Source organism: Pseudonaja textilis, chromosome 10, assembly GCF_049901715.1.
Source record: "Pseudonaja textilis isolate UNSWEBS1 chromosome 10, rPseTex1.2, whole genome shotgun sequence".
Taxonomy (NCBI): Eukaryota; Metazoa; Chordata; class Lepidosauria; order Squamata; family Elapidae; genus Pseudonaja; species Pseudonaja textilis.
The window spans coordinates 4,598,208-4,619,252 of NC_141999.1; the positions used below are offsets into that span (position 1 = coordinate 4,598,208).

At 42.4% G+C, this 21,045-nt stretch overlaps 1 protein-coding gene across 5 annotated transcripts in view; it reads left to right on the forward strand.

Moving 5' to 3' along the window:
- COL16A1 (collagen type XVI alpha 1 chain) overlaps positions 1–21,045 on the forward strand; it is a 218,845-nt gene that overhangs the window by 196,205 nt on the left and 1,595 nt on the right. For all 5 annotated transcript variants that reach the window (XM_026702697.2, XM_087939551.1, XM_087939553.1 and 2 more), the window contains 15 exons: positions 1,040–1,102; positions 4,078–4,149; positions 5,977–6,030; positions 6,731–6,775; positions 7,106–7,150; positions 9,788–9,841; positions 11,276–11,329; positions 13,248–13,298; positions 14,465–14,554; positions 14,789–14,824; positions 15,700–15,744; positions 15,828–16,016; positions 16,737–16,803; positions 19,611–19,790; positions 20,279–20,356. In XM_026702697.2, coding sequence (XP_026558482.2) covers positions 1,040–1,102; positions 4,078–4,149; positions 5,977–6,030; positions 6,731–6,775; positions 7,106–7,150; positions 9,788–9,841; positions 11,276–11,329; positions 13,248–13,298; positions 14,465–14,554; positions 14,789–14,824; positions 15,700–15,744; positions 15,828–16,016; positions 16,737–16,803; positions 19,611–19,790; positions 20,279–20,356 — 1,123 coding nt within the window. The remainder of the gene's footprint in view (positions 1–1,039; positions 1,103–4,077; positions 4,150–5,976; positions 6,031–6,730; positions 6,776–7,105; positions 7,151–9,787; positions 9,842–11,275; positions 11,330–13,247; positions 13,299–14,464; positions 14,555–14,788; positions 14,825–15,699; positions 15,745–15,827; positions 16,017–16,736; positions 16,804–19,610; positions 19,791–20,278; positions 20,357–21,045) is intronic.

Consider the following 21,045-nt stretch of genomic DNA (forward strand, 5'->3'; position numbering starts at 1 on the left):
AGGGATAAAATCCCCAAGAGAAATCTGTTTAAGAAGAAAAGCAGTACTAGCATGAGAAAAACCAATGTACTAATAGAAGAAAATATTTATAGCCCAGAGCTGAACTTTGGGCTCCTTAGTGCTCTCTGAGCTTGGTTGTTTTCTTGCATGACCCAATTAGGTAGCATCAGAACACTGATAATTAGAACAATTAATCAATGGAACGACTTGGCTCCAGAAGTTGTGGGTGCTCCAACACTGGAGGTTTTTAAGAATCATTTGTCTGAAATGCAGGGGGTTGGAGTAGAAGACCTGCAAGGTCTCTTCCAACTCTGTTACTCTGTTATTCTGTGGGTAATGATGCATCTTCAAGAAAACAACTAAAACAGCTCAAAAACAAACATCACAGACCTTTCTCTGGCAGTGCAGAAATGGAAAATTAACTTTCCACCAGCTTCCAATCATCTTTTTCCAATCTGATGCCATCCAGATATGGTTTGGACCTGACAGGATGGAAATTGATAATCCAGCATAGCTGGAGAACTTCAACATAAAACATTCTGCTTAAAGCTAACCAAAGACACTATCTGTGAGAACTTCATCAGTTCATCACAGAACCACACAACTTTTTGCCCGTTTTTCTCACTTCCTGATTGCTACTTGGGGTGGAAAATCTCAACGGGGGGCTCCCCTCGGCCTACTAGGACAAAACATCAACCCATTTTCTATTCAGAAGCCAGCATGAGCATTCTTTTCACCACAACGCATAGCCTCACATCAACATCTCATAATACCATGAAGCACCTGATCCGACTAAAATCTCAGAAGCTCCAAAGTTAAATAATGAGTAAAATTAGTGGGGAGTTTTGATTTTTGCAGAGCTTCTGCCCCTCTCTATGATAGGCTATAGAAATGTATAGTAACCTAATTCAAGTCATTTAGACCTATTGCAGAATCCCTGCTTGTCCTATTACAAAATTCCACACTTAGACTGAATAGACCTTTTCTTACTAATGTAGCATATTTAGTGTTCTGAAATCATTGCTGGTGTCTTCTTCAGGGTCCTCCAGGTTTTCCAGGAAAAGCAGGGCCTCCTGGACCTCAAGGACCTCCAGCCGAAAAGGTGAGTGACCAAAGTCAAATCTTGAGGGGAGGGAAGATAAACGAAGCAGGAGCAATTTTGCAAGAAGCGGGAAGGATGTAAACATACCTGCCATCCGATTTCAACGGGAGCAAAATTGCACCAGCTAATGAAAACACCCTTTTTCTTGGCATTTTCATTCACACAAAGAAGTTGTTCAAGAAAGATGCATCAAGAAGATTATATGTATCAAGGGGTAGTTGAGCTGAAATGATACTTCTGTATAAAAACATGGATGCAGTGTGTTTCTAAAAAATATAAAAGGGAAAGTCGCATACAAAACCATACACCTAAAGTGAAAACAATTCTATTACAACTGATTTTCCTGGATGATTTTTTTTTCAGCTGCAGAAATATTGACAGAGGGAAAGAATGCATGGAAATCCGTGTGGTTAACCCAAATGCAGCCTTAAAAGTGCTGTTATAAACTGCTGGGGGAAAGGGATTCTCCGGTATCCTGGGCTTGAAGAAGAGGGGCGGGTTCTGGCTTCCAAACTGAAAGAACAAGGCCAAAAGAAACAAAATATGAAGGTCAACTTCCCTGCTGGCCTTGAAATTTTATACCAATTGCAGGAGTGTTGCTACAGAAAGCAGCATGACTTCCTCCTTCCTCATTCATCCCTTCCTTTCTCCTTTTGCAGAATCTGCACTTATCTGCAGACAAAATTGGGATAATGACAGCATTGACTCTATATCTCCCTTCCCCTTCCTCTATCTTCAGGCAACTTGATCTCTGCGAGAGCAGCACTCCAGATGCCAGTCCATCTTTCGTTCCTGAGATTCTCTTGGAGGTTATATTTTCTTTCCCCAAACTCCGCGTCTAAAATGCTGCTCTTGCAGTCTTCTAATATTACTTAGAGCTGAACAGAAGGAGCAACCAAGGGAGACATAAAGACTTTGTCTCCACTAGTTTAGCTAAACCTAAACCTGCAACCATCCATTTAGCAACCATTCCAAGTTTCAATGGCGCTGAAAAAAAGTGACTTTTGATTATTCCTCACACTTACAACCATCGTAGCATTTGATCAAAATCCAAACGCTTGGCAACTGGCATGTATTTATGAAGATTGTAGTGTCCCAGAATTGCATGATTGCATGATTTGTGGCCTTCCCACCTGGCTTCCAACAAGTGAAGTCCATGGGGAAAACCAGATTTGCTTAATAACCCTGTGATTCACTTAACGGCAGTGATTCTCTTAACAGCCATGACCAAAAAAAAATGGGCATGATGGACCTTTCTTGGGAGTGGAAATTCTGGTCCCAATTCTGGTCATAACTCAAGGACTGCCTGTGCTGCCTTCCCGCTAGGTACAGGAAGCAAGAGACACAGCCATGAGATATTTCAGAGGCAGGAGAGTAAGAAGGCACGAATTGTCTCATCCACTCACATTTTCCATCTTCTAGACAAGCAGTTGTGCGGTAAATGAAGACCCTTCTTCCCCCAGAGCTACAAACTCTCACACTACTACTTCAGTTTGCTGGCTCTCTGTCCAACAAGACCGTGGATGAACACCCTTCAGAAGAGCAAGGGGGGGAACTGGGGTTTTTTTTGCTCAAAGGAGGAGTTTCCACAGGGATTTGTAGAAGACACATACTACTTAAGGCAGAGAGTTTTATCTATGTATTACGGGTCATGGGAATTCTTTCTGCAGATAGAAGGCTGGATGGAGAAGGCATTGGAAGCGTGGATCTGGAAAGGAGCCCCTTTGAGGATGCCAAGAGAAAAATAGCTGTTGGGTTGCAACGGGGAAGAGATTAGGAGAAGTGGGAGAGGGAGGGGAGCCTGCCAAGTGCTGGCTTGTACTGACATCTGCTGCGTTTTCTCAGGACTGCAGCCTGGAGATTTTGTTTGGCTCTTGGGAAATAGGAAGAGGCATGTTGAAGGGAAGCAAACCTTGAGCCTAATTTAAGAAGGGTTTGTGTCTATGGAGATTTTCAATCATCGTTATAGGTCATAGTTGTCGTTATAGGTCATAGTTGTCCTCATCATCGTTATAGGTCATAGTTGTCCTCAAGGTGCTTTTCTTTTTTTCTTTTTTTTTTCAAAAGGCAGCTCGATTTTCTAAGGTTTTTTTTTTTTCCCCTTTGAAAACATTTCGACTCTCATCCAAGAAGCTTCTTCCGAACTGAAAAAGCTTATTGGATGAGAAGCGAAATCTTTTCAAGGGGGAAAAAAAAAAACGCAAGAAAAGTCCAGCTGCCTTTTTTAAAATGGCCCCATTTGGGTTTAAGAAAGATTGTACGTTGCGATGGGGGACCTCCCTCTGTGGAGGGCTGGCAAAGCATAATTCTCACTTCTCCCAGGAGCAGATCAGCTTTCTGTCATCCGGGGAAGGGGACATTTTCCAGCAAAGGAAGCTAAGAGGAAGCCTAGAGGAGATGGGGCAACATAAACATTTAGTACAAGTAGTCCTCAACTTACAACCACAATTGAGTCCAACATTCCTGTTATTAAGTGAGGCGTTTGTGAAGTGAGGTTTGTTCCCTTTTACAGCCTTTCTTGCCACAGCCCTTAAGGGAATCACTGAAGTTGTTAAGTTAGTAACCCTGCGGTGAAGTGAATCTGGCTTCCTCACCGACTTTACTTATGGCCAAGGGGGGAATCATGTGACCTTGGGACACAGCCACGGTCATAAGTATGAACCAGTTTCAGAAGCCGGGCTTCTGAATTTTGATCACGTGATCATGGGGATGCTACAAAGGTGGTAGGTCAGAAAACGGCCACCAGTCATTTTTATCGGTGCCATTGTAAGTTTGAATGGTTGCTAAGTGAACTGTTGTAAGTCAAGGACTGCCTGTAAATGCGATGGAAAGGAAGAGGCATGGGAATCTAATTGCATTTCTCCCCAGCCCAAGCTGTGTCCTCTCCTTGGCTTCTTTCTCCTTCACTCTTCTTCTCCATGGCAGCCAACAGCAGCAGAATCACTGCAAGGGCTTCTCTCCTCTGTTTTCTGCAGGGCAGCGAAGGGATGCGTGGGACTCCTGGCATGGCTGGTCCCCCTGGGCCTCCAGGGCAACCTGGACTGCAGGTAAGTAGGCTGGAGACCCAATGGGCTAAATCAGACTTTCCCCACCTTTGCGGACCAATGGTATGTGTGTGTGTGTGTGAGGGGGAGATGGGAAAGGAGATGGTACTGCATGAGTACCTGGCAGTCATGCATGCACACAGGTCCATTTGCACGAGTGGTGTGCAGGTGTGATCACCACTCATGCAAGTGGGGCATGAATGCACACGCTCCCCCGTTGCTCGGGCAAGTGGGAATGCATGTGCACTCACCTGCTGTTTCCGTGGCCTGGTTGCAAACAGCTCACGACCCACTAGCGGGCTGTGGTTCTGAGGCTGGGAACCCCTGGTCTAAATCCCCCTACAATGAAGGTGACAAAACAGCAGGTTTCACCCACGGTGGAAAATCAGCAGTACGGCTTTCCTGTTTCCACCCTAAGAAGTCCCTTTCAGGCGCTGAAGCCCACTCATTGTCAACTCATAAAATATTTCTCTGGTCTTTTTAGAGTTGCCAACAGAAAGGGAGGGGGAAGCAGTGAGGCAGCTTGGAAAGTGAAACTCTATTCCATACATAGTTTTCAAAGATAGTAACTAGGTGACTGAAGTTTCTGCAGCGCAAAATTCTAACTGGGGAGCATGATTGGTGATTCTGGGCTATGGAGGTATCCCATTGGAGAATATGAATTACGGTACACCCAGGGGGTGGGGGAAAACCAGGGTCAAGGGTGACAATGAATTATGTGCCTCAGAGTTGGCTACACCCAGGCAACACCAGACATCTTAACTGCCAATAAATCCTTTTGAAGTTTTGGAAGTTTGGCTCGAGACTCATGATTTAAATGGGAGGAACGGCCGGAATCCTGACACTCATCTCATTCTGTTCTTAAACTACCAAATTAAACTCAAGTGTATCTCCTCATCACCCATTCTAAAACAAGGAAACTGTGGCAACTTGAAGTTGGAAAGTAAAAGGTTTAAACGTTCCATCCACTGAGGCACTTGGTGGGGACCAAGACTGGCGAGCAAGGAGCAAGAAGATGCTTTATTATTTTTGTAACAGAAACTATGGCTCCTGTTCTTCCATAAAATATTTATGATGTGCGCCCTGTATTCAAAATGTCCTGCTTCCCCAGATGTACTTTTGTACTAAGAGCCCAAGAGTTTGTTTTGTTGTCTTGTTTCAACATATCAACCCCCTTGCAAGACTGCCATAGGTAAAGATTAGAAGGAGTCTGTTCGCCCTTTTCCAAATGAACCAATTTTATGAAAAGGCTTAGAAAAGGGCACTTGTTTAAATTAGATCTCGCTAAAAGCCATGGCTTACACAGCCGTCCATTTAGATTCTTTAGCTGTGATTTGCACAACAAGCAAATGACACCGTAACAAGCAGAATATTACGTAAATTTGCTTGACAATATTCACTTTCCATTTAGCTTCAGAGGCTGATATTGCAGCAATTTTCAGGTGTGGGTTTCCAGTTCTAACTGCAGTGCACTATTTTCCCCATTACACAGCATCCAATTTAGCATCAAGGATATTTTGCAAGTCTACATGCAAACATAATTTCTGATTCTATAGGGCTATCAATTACAAACTATGCTTGATCATCATACCAGATCATTACAGTGAGACATCACTGTGTGTGGCTCATTTATTTTCATCTTAACAACTATGGTTAAAATGTTCCGGCTTAAAGATATCCATCCATAAACCAAACTTCAGCACATTAAGCTGTCTTAATATGTATAGTGCATTAAATAAACATAAAGCGTTGACCGTTGCACTTGGATTTTTTTTTTTCCTCTTGGCAGTTCAAAGAAAGAATGCACGTGTAATCTAAGTTTATTTTTAGGGTCCATCTGGCCTGGAGGGACAAGATGGAAAAGATGGAAAACCAGGGTCACGGGTAAGAATGTGTGTCCCAGTAGCAAATTACACTAGCCTTTCTTACAACTTTCACATGAACAATCATCCCCTAGCAATAGGTTGCATTCTATAGTCACTGCTGGCTCTTTAGGATTGAAAAGCGAACCATTAAGAAAGTTTGGGGTCAGCTGGCCTTCACCTCCTTGAGAATACAAATAGTCCTCAACTTAACAACAGTTGACTTAGTGACCGTTCAAACTTACAATAGCACTGAGAAAAGGTACTTATGATCATTTTTCACACTTATGAATATCGCAGTATCCCCGTAGCACATTTGGATGCTTGGCAACTGGTTCATAGTTATGACGGTTGCAGCATCCTGGGGTCACGTGATCCCCTTTTGTGACCTTCTGGCAAGCAAAGTCAATAGGGAAGCCAGATTCACTTAACAACCGTGTCACTGACTTAAGAGCTGCAGTGATTCGCTTAACAAATGTGGCAAGGAAAGTCGTAAAACAAGGCAAAACTCACAACAAATTTCTCACTTAGCGAAATAAATTCTGAGCTTCAATTGTGGTCGTAAGTGCAAGATTACCTGTAATAGCAAGGTGATGATTATATGACTCCTGGGAAAAGAGAGTGGACCCGTTTATATCCGGATGGGAAGTAGGGAGAGAAGACAACTTTGGTATGCTGAAGACTAGGAATGTTGCAGTTGTCTTTCTCTTGACTTCTTCTAGGGTGACCCCGGACCTCCAGGACCTCCAGGAATGATGGGACCTCCAGTAAGTTGTTGGCTATCCAAGATTCTACTAGTCATTGGGAAAGAGGGGAACAGAGATTTCTTTCTTCCATTTCTTTCTTAGTTTCTTGGGAGATTTGATGGTGCCATTTTTTCATCAGCTAGATGATGCCCTTTTAGCTTTGTCTTGGCATGCAGATGTTTACCAGCTGTTCTCAACTGTAATGATTGTTGACAGATACTAAAACCAGGCTAGGTTCTTTTGTGGGGAAGTACATTTCTGGTCTGTTGGCAGTCCTGAATCTTCAGTGCCTGCTGACTTTGAGCCAAGTTTACAGCCTCTCTATTGTTGTTTTCTTTTTCTTCTCCCTAGGGATTCAAAGGGAAAACAGGTCATCCTGGCCTGCCAGGACAGAAGGTTAGCCTTGTCACTGACTGCAAGATCAAAATGTGATACATGTTCCTTCTTATTTATTCAACCTCATGTCAAATTGGTCAAATATATTGTCTAGGGGATGGTTTCTCCTTGCCTGAAAATTGGAAAGGCCAAAGTAGCGTGAGCCTGAATGCAGGAAAACTGTAATTCTCACTGATATAAACCACTGATTGTTAATGAGCTCCTTAAGAACAATTTGTTTGGGTAAATGCATTATAATCTATCAAGACTCTTCACAGCTGATGATAAACACAACAATCAAGTTAACTAGAAATGTTAAAAACAATGCTCACCATTAAAATCAGCAACTAAAATCCTTTTTTTAAAGAAGTGCTTGGTCTTAAAAGCTTTTAAACCAAGACTTGCCATAATGCAGTAGAAAATACACCCCCCCCCCAAACTGGGTGACCACGAAGAAAACTCCAGTAGACCTTGAATCCTACAGCAAGAGGAACTTTCTCAAGAAGCCTTGATACAAACCACAGGCATCTTATAAAAGCAATAAGCAGCCCTTTGTATTTTGTCTGGAAAGAAATAGGCAACACATGATGGTATCAACAGAGAAGTTATAGCTCAGGGTTGAACTGTGGGTTCTTTTGGTGCTTGGTTGTTTTCTTGCAGACATTTCATTAACATCATCACTGCTTAAGTTACCCAGGTAACCGGTGATGTTACCTAGTCAGATAATGAAACATCTGCAAGAAAACAATCAATGACCCCACATGATGACACAATTTTACCTCAGACGAGTTCTGTCAGACCCACAGATAACATGTTGCAGATGTCACACTCAGGCACCACACTATGAAGGTCATTTTCTTCCAACTGGCCAGTCAGATCAAAGATACTTCTGACCATTGACTGCATGAGAGTTTAACATCTAGGAGCATCTCCAAGCTACACACTCGCTTCTTCCTCCTCCTCATTTCAGAATAGAGAGATCTCTCAGTTCTCTGGAAAGGTGACCCTCTGACAGAATCTGTCTTGTATTGTTGCATTTTCTGTATAGTATTCTACATGCAACTCATTATCTGTGGAAAATTTTTCTGCATACATTTGGCTGCTCCCGAAGGTGAGAATCTAAGATAAGCAATGCAAGCCGTTTTAAGAATTACAACAGAAAAGAGATTTGTTTCAGGAAGAACAAGATAGGGATAAACAAAGCCTAGCACCTAGCTAACTACAACTTGCCAGAAAGAGAATGAGAGAATGTGCATTCTTTAGGTGCATATCTGGAAGAAAAGGAAGAGACAGGGATTTGAGATTAGCTGTCTCAGAGATCAGGAGCAAGCAGAGTATTTAGGCAAGGAATAAATTATTAGCTTTCTTTCTTTGCCCCACTGACCTTTGTCCCTGTGGTCAGCAGGTGACAAAGTGCTGAAGAGTCTGTACCGCTGAAGTCACAGGTCCAACATTATTAACTGCAGGCTGGTGTTCATGACCATTGTTTGGTCAAGTATTAGGGCAAGTGACCAGGTGCCCAAGCCATTGCTTCTTTTGCATCCAGAAATAATGAACAAACCGGTAAATAAAGGGGTTTTAAGCTTTTTTATTAGTTCAAGCAAACTGATTGAAAGGCATAACATAAAAAGCTTACAGACCAAGCAAGCTAGTACCCAAATCTCTTACATGCTGTTAGGAACTCCTTAATAACAACAACAGAGATATCCTAAGGACGGCCAATTTCTACAATACCAATGTGAGGTTACATGCAGAAGCTCCTCACAAATAAGTCCAAAGTTTGGATCAAAACCGGGCACTGTGACTTTATGGTCGTACTATGGTCAGAAGACCCCAAGACCTGATTTTGCTTGGTAGCAGGTGATTCTGGGATGTAAATCAAATGTCTGAGACTTTCACAGCGAAAAAAGCTACACAAAGATTACTTCCTTTCTCCTTTATTCAGTAAACAAAAGTGAAAGGCAAGCAGGTTACCTCCAAATGATCTCTAAACTGGTCTTAATATAAAGGGGGAATATTATTAAGCTCCTCATAATAACCATGGTCTTCTTCATTGCCACTTCAACCATTTCTTGACAGTGTTATGAAAGTAGATTTCAGGGTCATCAACTCAACAATCATGCAAGGGCAATCCAGCTTGTTACATTAGAAGCTGAAAAATATTGGAGACCGAGAGAGATTATAAAGGCCCCTGTTTTGAGAAGAAATTCTTTCTAAGAGCAAAAAGAAATTCAGTAAAAAGATATCAAGTAGACTCTGTAGAACAGCTGTCAAATAGGGCAGATCCATCTCTCCCAAACTTATCCCTTCAGAAACCCCCTGAATTCCCATTGAGAATTCTGGGAATCGAAACCCAATAATTGGAAACTTGAAGAATAGTGACGGAGTTCCCCATGGGCTCTGTGGACCATTGATTTAATCTGGCTCTAGGCAACTTCACACACCTCTTCAATCCCAAAGGTGTGTTTGGGTGTGACAAAGCATTCAGAGATTTGGGCCCGTTGGGACAGTGAGGAGGACAGCTGATCCTCATGACCGTCTGTCACCAAGGCTGGTTGAACAAGAAGACCAGGAAGTTTACTGGAAAAAGATAGGCTTCGGTTGCTTTATATCGTCCATAATATACACATTCTAAGCCATGCCTCCTTGTCTTTCTAGGGTGATTGTGGTAAGCCAGGACTTCCTGGAAATACAGGCCGGCCTGGAGCTGAGGTGAGTTGTCAACAACCAGACAAAAATGAATTGCAATGTCAGGAATACACTCTTGAGTTAATCCTGCACTGTGTTTGCCTGGATTCAGCAGTGGGCAGGGCGGTGGTGTATGAATATGTGGAAATCATTATAGAAGAATCTTCGTTCATTGTCATAATATACCATGACTGACTAAAGGAACTCAAGTTGAGAATGCGGAGTAGATGAAGGATGGAGATATACAAAATGCTGTGGGTGGCTCAATTCATAACACTTTGGTTTGTGTTCCATGGGACAAAGAAAGTGAGTTGGAATAATCAAGATGTTGGGAAGAGAGCAAAGTAAATCCACAAGATTAATTCCTCTACTAGTAGTTTACCTCAGTTACCTTCATACAGATGTGTATAGAAAGAGAGAGGTGGGGAGGGAAGGAGGGAGGGAGGGAGAGAGAGGGGGGGGGAGAGAGAATATGAGGGACATTGATGCAACAACAATCTTCATTACCAAACCTTCTCCACAACCTTGTGCTGTGCAAATTATTATATGATGTACGCAGAGATTACTTGCTATGCCAAGGGAAGATAGATTGCTATGCAAACATATGCTTTATGGAAGTAGAGGAAGTCCTCAACTTACTATGTAATTGAACCCAGAACTATGGTCATAAGTTATTGCAGTTGTTAAGTAGCTCACCATGTCACAAGACACAATTTTATGACTTTTTTTGTAGCAGTTGTTAAGTGAACACAGCAGTTGTTAAGCATATCCATTTTATTCAATGGGCGTGTTTTGCCGGAAGCTGGAAATGAACACCAGCAACGGGCAAAAAAAGTCAAAAATTATCACAGGACTATAGGATGCTGTAAACAAAGGTGAGCTGGTTGCCAAGTGCCCAAATGTGATCATGTGACCACATGGGGGTGCTGCTGTCATGGATACGTTCACCACCATGAGTTATTTGCAAAAATAACAAAGGTGGGATACAAATAACTTTCATTCCCTTCCAATGTCTATTCTATTCTATTCTATTCTATTCTATTCTATTCTATTCTATTCTATTCTATTCTATTCTATTCTATTCTATTCTATTCCATTCCACTCTACTCTACTCTACTCTACCCTACCCTACCCTACCCTACCCTACTCTACTTTCTGAATAATGGTGATAGTAATGACCTTCAAAATTGGGTCATAAGTAGCTTTGTGGAAGTCCAGTGTAACATCTAAGCAACCAGTTGTAAGTTGAGGGCTGACTACCTATAGATGAAATCAGAGAACAGTAGACGAGGCATAGTTCCATGTATACATCCCAAAATATGTATGTTTCAATGCTATAGCATTGGTTAGCTTAGTTATAACTTGCCCAGAAGTCTCTGGCAATGTATTTATATAATTTGCTCCAAGAATAACCTAACACAGATAAATATTTGCTCTAATGTTCTTTTGCTTCTGCAGGGAGAGCCAGGTCCTATGGGGCCTCAAGGTAGACCAGGCCCTCCTGGACATGTCGTAAGTCAAAATACTCTTTCTTGAATTTTGTGTGAGCAGATTTATAGTTGGGTTGCAAAGATGTCTATAAAGCTACCAGGTCAGGCTTCTGGGCCACTGCTAAAGGCAGACACCACTTGGCATAAAAGCCAAAGTAAAATGTCAACTGTTAAATTCTCCATTTGTATCATTTTGTTCTTTTCTGAATTCCCTTTTTTAAAACAAAAATAAAGCACCATTCACATTTTGGTTTTTATAAGATAAACCAAACAAACAAACAAAAATGAGCCCACCAAACCTATTCCTCAGAAATAACAGCAGTTCTACAGATAGTCAGAATAAGCTATTCCAATTGCCAATCCCTCCTCAATCCAATAATTAAAGATTGGTCACTCAAAAGCTGTATGGAGACTATTGAACTTCTGTTATTGCAAATAACCTGTAGATTTCAGTATATTTTATTCTCAATCTGGACTGATATTTAGAAATTTATGTTCCTGTCAACTATAAAACTATAAATTGGAGTAACTGCCGGAATCCTGACAGATCCACTTTATCCACTGAAGAGAATCTAGTTAGTTAAGGCATCAAGCTAGAAACTAGAAGGCCATGAGTTCTAGTCCTGCTTCAGGCATGAATGCCAGCTGAGTGATATTGGGCCAATCATCAGGAAACTCTGTTTTAATTCCGCTTCAGGTATGAAAAAAATTGATAATCTAGGGCTAATCACTCTCTCTCAGTCCAACTCACCTCACAGGGTTGTTGTGGGGAGAAAAATAAGGATATTAGACATGTTCACTGTCTTGAGTTGTTTATAAAAATAATAAAGCAGGAATATAAATAGATTAAATAAATAGTTTTGCCAAATCTTAATTCTATAACTCCCATCCATCCATAACTAGGCACCAACTGGGGCAAGCATTAATATTGTGAGATCCTTGGTGCTCTCGAGTTTAGTTGTATTCTTTCAGACGTTTCAGGCATGTTTCAGATGTTTCAGGCGTGTTGTGCAACAAGGTCACATAGTGGGAGTGGGTTAGGGACTTCTGTTCTCACTGTGAGTTGTGTTGTGGGTGGTGGTGCACGAAGGGAGGCTCAGCCAATCTCATTGTACGCATGTTGTTCTCTGACAATAAAGGTAGTAATAATAATCATTACCAAACTAGGTAACATCATCAGTGCTAGATTAGTGCTATCTTAACATTGCACATTAGAATTTTAACCAGAGCCAACCTAGATGGCACAGACCAGTGTGTCTGGTTGCTCAGAGCTGCCATATTTATCCATTTACATCTGGGAACTTACATTGGAAATGTAGCAGGAAGCTAGACAGCACCCTGTCTTAATTTCTTATGTGTGCTATGCTTCTCTGCAGCCCGAATCATGAAACAGGCTGTGTGAAGAATATCTGGGCAGATAAGAACAGAGATTTAAGTGGGGAGAGACCAGGTTTCCCCTTGCTTGAATAGCCCTTGTGATGTCAAGATCAGATACCCTTTGAGATCAGACTTAACTTACAAACAAGAAACGTAACTACTCCAGATTTCTCCCTTGGTCTCTATTCAGCAAGGATTCTGACATGAATGAATATGTCTGAGCTTTCTAAAATGCACCCAAGAGAACTTTATAAAGAATGCTGTTTTAGACGTCCATGACTAACTCCCGAGTATGCTTTTCTCTAATAATTCATTTTGGATTTATTTTTTAGACATGAAAGGCAGAGTCAGTCTTACTGGGGAAATACTCAATGGTGATAAGTATATTCAGTGTTTCCAAATTTCAGCAGCTTTAAGAGGTCTGGATTTAAACTCCCAGAATTCTTCAGCCAGCATGGGGAATTCTGGGAGTTGAAGTCCAGATCTCTTAAAGTTACCAAGGTTGAGAAACATTGGGTTTGTCTACATTCTTACATCCTTTTGCAATGTTTCTGTCTCTTCAGGGTCCACCTGGAAGCCCTGGTCAACCTGGTCCATCAGGGCTTGCTGGAGTTGTGAGTATCCTCCCTTCCCCTTTTGGCATTCTTAGGCTCTGGTCTTCTTGAGTCTGATCCAACATGGATCCTCTTCACTTCTGAATGAAGCCACAGTATAGGAACCATTCATTTTTTGAAGCTTGCAAATCTCTCTCCGCTGGAACCCCTTTCCCATTTCTTTGTAAAGACAGTGAATCCCTACCTCCAAAATCATGTCCAACCAAATAAGAAAATGATCTGATTGTCTCCAGGAAACATTCATTGAATTGTCAATTGTTAAGATGCCATCTTGGAAGGTGACATTTCATAGATTGGTACCGGACTGCAGAGGGCGCTCCCAAGAACTTCCCATCCTTCTCTAGCCAGATGTATCTGGACAATCTTGGAAATACTCATCTTCTTAGCCAACCCAATCCTGGGGGCCAGGGAGGATGCAATCTACTATATCTAAAGACTGCCATGTTGGGGTGTAGGGGGAGGCAAACCTACCATCTAGCAAAGTAGAAATACTCTGTGCTATTCAGTCAACATTTTTTTAGAACTTGGCTAAATATTTGGCCATGATTTTTTCTAGATGTGAGATTGACTCAAGACATGGAGATCTTTATCCCTGTCCCCATTATCATTCACCTCTGCTTTCTTGTCAATGAAGAAGCAGATGTGTGGAGAGAAACATGCCAGAAAGTTGCCCACCACTCCTCTATGTATACAAAAATAGCTGCAACTGGAGAGGGGACCTTGAGTTCTCCCACAAAAACGAATCTCAGACCGTGGTGGGATTCAAATATTTTTACAACCATTTCTTGGTGGGCTTGGCAGGGGAAAGATACTGTAAAATCCCCATTCTCTCCCCATCCCACTAACCTGCTTTCCAGCTCCGTTCTCCTATGCAGGTCAACCAAAGAAGACCCAACCAATCAACTGGGACTCGATGGGAGGCAGATAATAGATGGGGGGCAGGGCCAGTCAGAGGCAGTATTGGCTGGTTCACCAAACTACTCCAAATTTCTACTACCGGTTCTCCAGAATTGGTCAGAACCTGCTGAAGGCCACCTCTGATCTCAGAGCACATGCATTGGGAAGAACAGTGTGGAGCTGGTCATCTATCTGAAGGAGTCACCTCAAAACAGTGCATCTCCTTGATTGTCTCCAATAGTTTCTGACACCATCTCTCCTTTTCCCAGGGTCTGAAGGGTGAACGGGGATTGACTGGAGAAAGAGGCCTCAGTGGGCTCCCAGGCCAGCCAGGAACACCGGGTCACCCAGGTCCACCGGTGAGTCTCCCTTGATGGAGTCAACATGTTTCAGAATCAATCATGAAGAGCTTATGGGAAAAGCCTCTTGTTGAGAATGGATGGATGGATGCATGGATGGTTTGTAATGCTTCCTAGTCTTAATACTTCGTTCAGTATTAGGCTGAAAGAGATTAACAACACGACTATTTGACTTAGTAGTAGAGAAATGAAACTAAATCCTCTTTTCCCCTTATTTTCTTTTTTGGTTCCTAGGGTGAGCCAGGCTCGGATGGACTGGGAGGCAAAGAGGTATGGTGACTCTTACTTTCTCATCACCTTCTTGAACAGAAGAGCCTTATTTACCCACATCTCACAACCAAAAATAGGAGTAACCCACTGTAACAAAGGAGGAAGCCACCTACATCACCTTTCTTATGCCCAAAACAATGTTCACATTTTTCATTCACACACAGGGGTGATATGGACCAGGGAGAGAAAGAAGTTTCTTGGAAGGCAGCCCTTGGTCCACCTTGCATGCAGTATATCTTCAACTATTGCATTCCCACACTACCTCCTCTGCTTCCTGGAAGTTGACTTCCAAATGCTTTGTTTGTAATGCAGGGAGTTCTTAAATTACATACATAATTGAGCCTGGAATTATGGTTGTAAGTCATTGTGATTGTAAGTCAAGGCACCCATGCCACCAACCTACTGGCCTTTTTCAATGTGGTCATTAAGTAAAAATATTCATTTGAATGGGGGTTTTTAGTCAGAAACTGGCAAAAACATCATGAATTGTGGTCACATGACTGTGAACACCCCAACAAATCTAAAACTGATCTACCAGGCATGCAGTCATATGGCCAAAGGGAATGGGTGGGCGCAGCCATTTATGGTGGCCAGGAGTGCTTTAGAGACTGTAAAGCAGCCATTCCACGGCCGTTATTTCAAACAGCCATAAAACAGCCAGTCTTTAAGTGAGGACTACCTTGATTACACAATAATGGAGACAAGTAACAGATAAAGAACACCTCCTGTAAAGGGCAGGTAAACAGCTTCAAGTTAAATGGTAGGAGGAGGGCTACTTGAGGAGGCAAAATAGCCTTAAGCTAATATTCTCTTCCACTCAAATGCATGATGGGTATTTATCACTATGTTGAAGGTGGCTTCTTACTTTTCCACAGGGATCTCCTGGAAAACCAGGTCCTCCTGGTCCTTCTGGACAGAAAGTAAGTGGGACACCGCTGGGAGTGAATGTCAGGCTCTTCTCCTAGGACAACCTTTCATGGAATTGTCCTCTTTCTTCTTTCAGGGGGACCATGGCATTCCAGGGGAGATGGGTCACCCTGGAGAGAAAGGAAGAGCAGGGATGCCAGGAGGCCCAGGAAAAAGTGGTGAAATGGGCCCCATGGGACCGCGTGGGTCCCCCGGGGAGAGAGGACACCCTGGCTCACCTGGCCCTGCAGGGAACCCTGGGAACCCAGGACTTCCGGGGACATCGGTAAGAACCGGGGCAAAGACAATGCGAGGCATGCCGTGTAATGGGCAACTGAACTATTAAGTCTTCTGTCATTTTGGTTCAGTCTAAAAGTAGATGCAGTTAGAAGGAGCATCTGTCTTCTTCGATGGGTTCTAGGATGTGCCACCAGTGGTTGATATTCACTTGAAAGAGTTTTTCATACAACTTCACTGATGCATAAGGTGCCAAAACTTACTTGGCCGTGCCATCATGGGCCCAACCTTGCCTCTTGGCTTCTCCTGCAATACAGAACTGCTGAGGAGATCCAGTGTAGTTCAGAGCTGCTAATCTCCACATGCAACTACTCCAAAACACAAAGCTGCTGAATCCTTCCTGAAGTTAAGCAGGAGAGGGGGTTGCTTGTCCAGGATCCAGGACTGAGGAGCCCCGGAGGGTCCCACAAAGCATTGCTTCTCATGGATGAGAGGAAGTTAAAATAACAGCATGCTGGGAGATTGATTATCATGATTGATTATCATCAGCAGCCACTCTTTCAGCTACGGAGGGAACAAGTGTGGAAGGAAAAAGATATGGATGGCAGGGTTGGAAGATTTGGTTCTGGGAGATTTTCTGGAGCTTGGGGGAATGGCTGCATGTGGGGTGAAGCTGAGCATGTGAAAGTGGTCAAATGATACAAGTTAACATGCAAGATAAGGCAGAAATTGACTTCTGCTTTTCCCTCTTCCTTGTTTTTCTCAACAGGGAGATGCCATCAGCTATGACCAGATCAGGATGTTCATCAGAGAGGAGTTCCAAAAAATGTTTGATGGTGGGTGAAGAGAACAGATTGATGGCAGGGGGGAAGGCACAGGGTCTCTCTCTGCAGGTTGGAGACCCTAGAACACCAAGCAGAATTAGTTAAGAGGGTCAGGAAATGAATCAAGTTATGATGCCAAATCTTACCCCAAACTCCACCATAGAGAAGGTTATTTCAGTTCTGCTCAATTTCATTCATTCGTTCATTCATTCAATTTCTATAACTGCTTATATCAAATCAATGGCTCTGGGTGGCTTCCAACTCCAAACTATAAAAATAATTAAAACAATAAAAGCATTTTAAAAACAATAAAATATTCAAAAGAAATATCTAAAAAGATTAAAGCATCGCAACTGGACCAAATATTTAACGTCTTTAGGTACTTTTGGCCTGAACGATTGCGTCTTCATTTACATGTTCAAAATATACTGTATGTCAGGGGTTCCCAACCTGGGGTGCTCGCACTGCCTGGGGGTGCGAGACGATATTCCAGGGGGTGCGAGAAAAGTCCAGGTAAATAATAGGATATTGGCTATATGTTGGCATTTTTATTTATTATGCAATGGATTAACTTTGTTTTCATTTTAGAGTTAAGTATTGTTATTTAGTGGCCGTCACATACACAGCTGAAAAAATTCAATCCTACCATATAGTTAACGCGTTCAGTAGTTCCTAAAGACTAAATTTCAGGGGGTGCGAGGTTTGAGTGAAATTTCTTTAGGGGTACAGGGCGAAAAAAAGGTTGGGGACCACTGCTGTATATAGTAGCCAAGTTAACAATAAAGCCAAATTATGAGGCTCTTAACAAATCCAGCATCCCAGACTAAAGGAATATAGCCAGGTTTTTAAAGTCTTAGGAAAGGCCAACAGGGTTTAGGTCATTCTAATCTCCTAGGGGAAGATATTCCACAGAGTAGGAGCCACTGCAGAAAAGGCCCGGGTCTTTATCCCCACCAGCTGACATTCTTTGGGTGACAGGATCTGCAGCAGGCCCAATTTGCTAGGTCCAATTGGACACTTAGAGAGTCTTGGAAAAAGGCAATCCCTCAAGGAACTCAGTCCCAAAACACGTAAGGCTTTAAAGGCGACAGCAGCATCTTGAGTTGCACCCGGAGTATGCCACTAGCAGTTCACATAGCAGCAATGTTACATGTGCTGTATATCTGTCACCTTTTACTATCTGCACAACCGTGTTCTCATCCGTTAAAGTTTCTGAATGCTCTTCAGGGCAATCTCATGTAGAGCACATTTGGAATAACAATGCAATACATCTTTTCTGCCATGGACATCTAGAACAGATTTTGGTCTTTTCCAAGAAAGGAAAATGTTTGCATAACGCCTACAAAGCCCTACAGGGAAATTATGAATTTTCATCTATTTTAGAGCCGCCGGGTGTTTTCAGAATTCCTGCGTGAGTCCTCTGCAGCAGAGTGGTGTCAAAAGAGTTGCGAAAAAGACCACACCTATGTAATCAAAACCTTGCTCTGTCTTATGTTTTCCAACCATTAAGAGGAAGTGAAACTTCAATCGCATGTTCACAGTTATCATCTTGACTTTCCTGATCATCTCTCTGCAGATCCCTCCTTACCACTCTGCCGGATAAATCACTATTTTAGGGTGGAAAAAAAGCAATAATATTCAATAGCCCATCTTTCTTTGCAGACTCTGAGGATCTTTCTTTTTCTTTCTTTCTCTTTCTTTTCTTTTCTTTTCTTTCCTTCCTTTCTTTTTCTTTCAACTGTTCTAGAGAAGAAAATAAATGAAAGCTAAGAATAGCGTGATCAGAATCAGAATTCAGACTTAATATTCCACAAGCTTCTATCTTTTTCACCATAACCCCAGGCACTCTGGAAAATAAAAATAAGCAAAGAGAAAATGCTGAGAAAAGCCCGATTTGGCAAGGCTGTTGTAGGCTCCCATTTTAGTGTGGAATTGAGAATTTGTCTCAATATGCCTGTTGTTATAATATGACACAGCTGCCCAGGAGAATGTATTTTAACTACAAGTGCCCCCAGGCCTGCTGTGAATTAAAATTAACCCCACTCCTGACCTAAGAGGGTAGTTGGCTCCATCATTTCTGCAAATAGACCGGAAATTGACTAAAAGATGCCCCGATAAACTCAAACATTACAAATGCAGATAATAAGACCAGATACAATTAATGATAAAGATAATACAAGATTGCAGAAGGAGTCCTAATCAATAGTTTGACTAATTCCTGAAGGAGGTCAGCTATAAAAGTGTGTGTCCAAGGAAGGTTATAGTACTATTAATTATGGTTGGCTGCATTGTCAGCCAGACGTTTAGACTGGATTTGGCATTTTGCCAAGTCCTTCCCTAGGTCCTGGAACAGGCAGATGTCGTTATTTAAAAACATTACATATATTGTTGCAGGACATAAGATGATGGATGATAGATGATGATGATGATTTTGGGAAGAAGCAGAAAAATCCAATAGTTGCAGTGGTATTCTTTGTTAATAATAGTTTGGCTTGAATGTCTCTCAGGAAAAACACCCAGAATTGCCTCTCAGCGTGAGATATGCAGCATGCAAATTTAAATGAAGTAAAAAGCAAAGTAAAATAAAACGCCACTTTTTAAATTAACAGAATAGCCAGATCAACTTATCAATGAGTCTCTCCGGAGAACACATCTGCTTCCAAAGATTCCTGTAAGGGCTTATCTTAAGGGTTTCTATTCAACAGCTACAGAGAAAGTCGTCCTCCCCACAAACAGGTTTTCCTATTTCCTTACCTCACCAGTTCCTGTCCACCCCTTGAGCAGCAGAGCAAACAATGGCTCCCTTCTCTTTCCTACAGAACGGATGCAGTACTACGCTTCCCGACTGCCCATATCACCAGTAGAAGTCCTTTCCCAGCCAGGGAGACCAGGGTCACCTGGGAAAGACGGAACGCCAGGACGGCCAGGCCCTCCTGGTTCTCCAGGCCTGCCTGGACAAATTGGAAGGGAAGGCCGGCAAGGTGTGCCCGGCATGAGAGGTAAGCCTTGCAACTCCTCCTCCTGACAGAAGGTAGACTTACAGAGGCACATCATAGACCAGAGTTTCTCCACCTTGGTGACTTTAAGTGGACTTCAACTCCCGGAATCCTTCAACCAGCCTTAAAGCTGTCAAGCTTGGAGAATTTGAACCTTGATGGAGTTTTCAATGGCTCTGCAAATAGTGTAAATTTAGGCAATGGGCAAAATCAGAAGCCAGGTTAAGCAGGTGACCACTCAGCCAGTAGATTCATGTCATCTAGGTGGCACATCAGCAGGAGTCCCCAAATTTGGGGTGTGCCTGGGTTCTATAACTTTGTCCCAGCAGATTCCTCAGATGAATACTTAATCCCAGTTGGGCAAGAATGTGGTCACAGCTCTAAAGAAATACAAACAAGACTCTTTGCAAACAAGACTCAGATGTAGCCTGATGTTGTAAATGGATAGAGGCTTCGGTCAATTCACTTTCATGTTTTCTTCCTCAATGCAGGTGAGCCCGGAACCAAAGGAGAAAAAGGAGACAAAGGGACTGGAATCATGGGGGAGACTGGAGCACCAGGCCCTCCAGGTAAATTTGGCTCCCCTCGAAGTTAAACCTGCTTGCTTAAGTCTGCTTGCTTTCATCAGTCATTGGCTTTTATCCATTACCAAGACATAGAGCATACGTAGAGTTTTTCTGCAGACCAGTGGTGCCATTCCGAGTCTTACTATATGCATTAGGTTGCATCTTCATTCAGAAAACAGTTTTTTCTTATGGGTGTTGTTGCTGCCTTTAGCAATTTTAAACCATGATGTTATAGTTCCTTTCATGGTCATTCAAAAGGATGGAAAAAATCCCTTTAGATCTACACCACTAGTGAAATGATCAACTTTGGTCTTACTAGCGATTGGAAAAAGAGGAGAGTCTCATAGCTTACTCCAACTCAATGAACCTAGAATAGGCCAAGCTTCTCTCCAGAAGCCTTGAACCATACTTCAATCTCTGTAGAGCGGAAGGTGGAAATATTGCTCTGGTTAGCCAAAATAGAGGTTGTTCTTAAGTTTTTCTTGTAAGAACAAGGAGCCTGTTCTGAAATAATTTGTTCTTTAAATTCTCAAGCGTTGCTTTGCAGAGCAAGATAGCGTTGCTTTGCAGAGCAAGCATCTAATAAATAAGTATGTAATGAAATAGGTGATTTTCTTAGTGTCGCTGGTAGGACTACAAATCAAAACGTTCAGGTAGTATTTGGAGGGCTACCACTGGTTCTGCTGAGGACT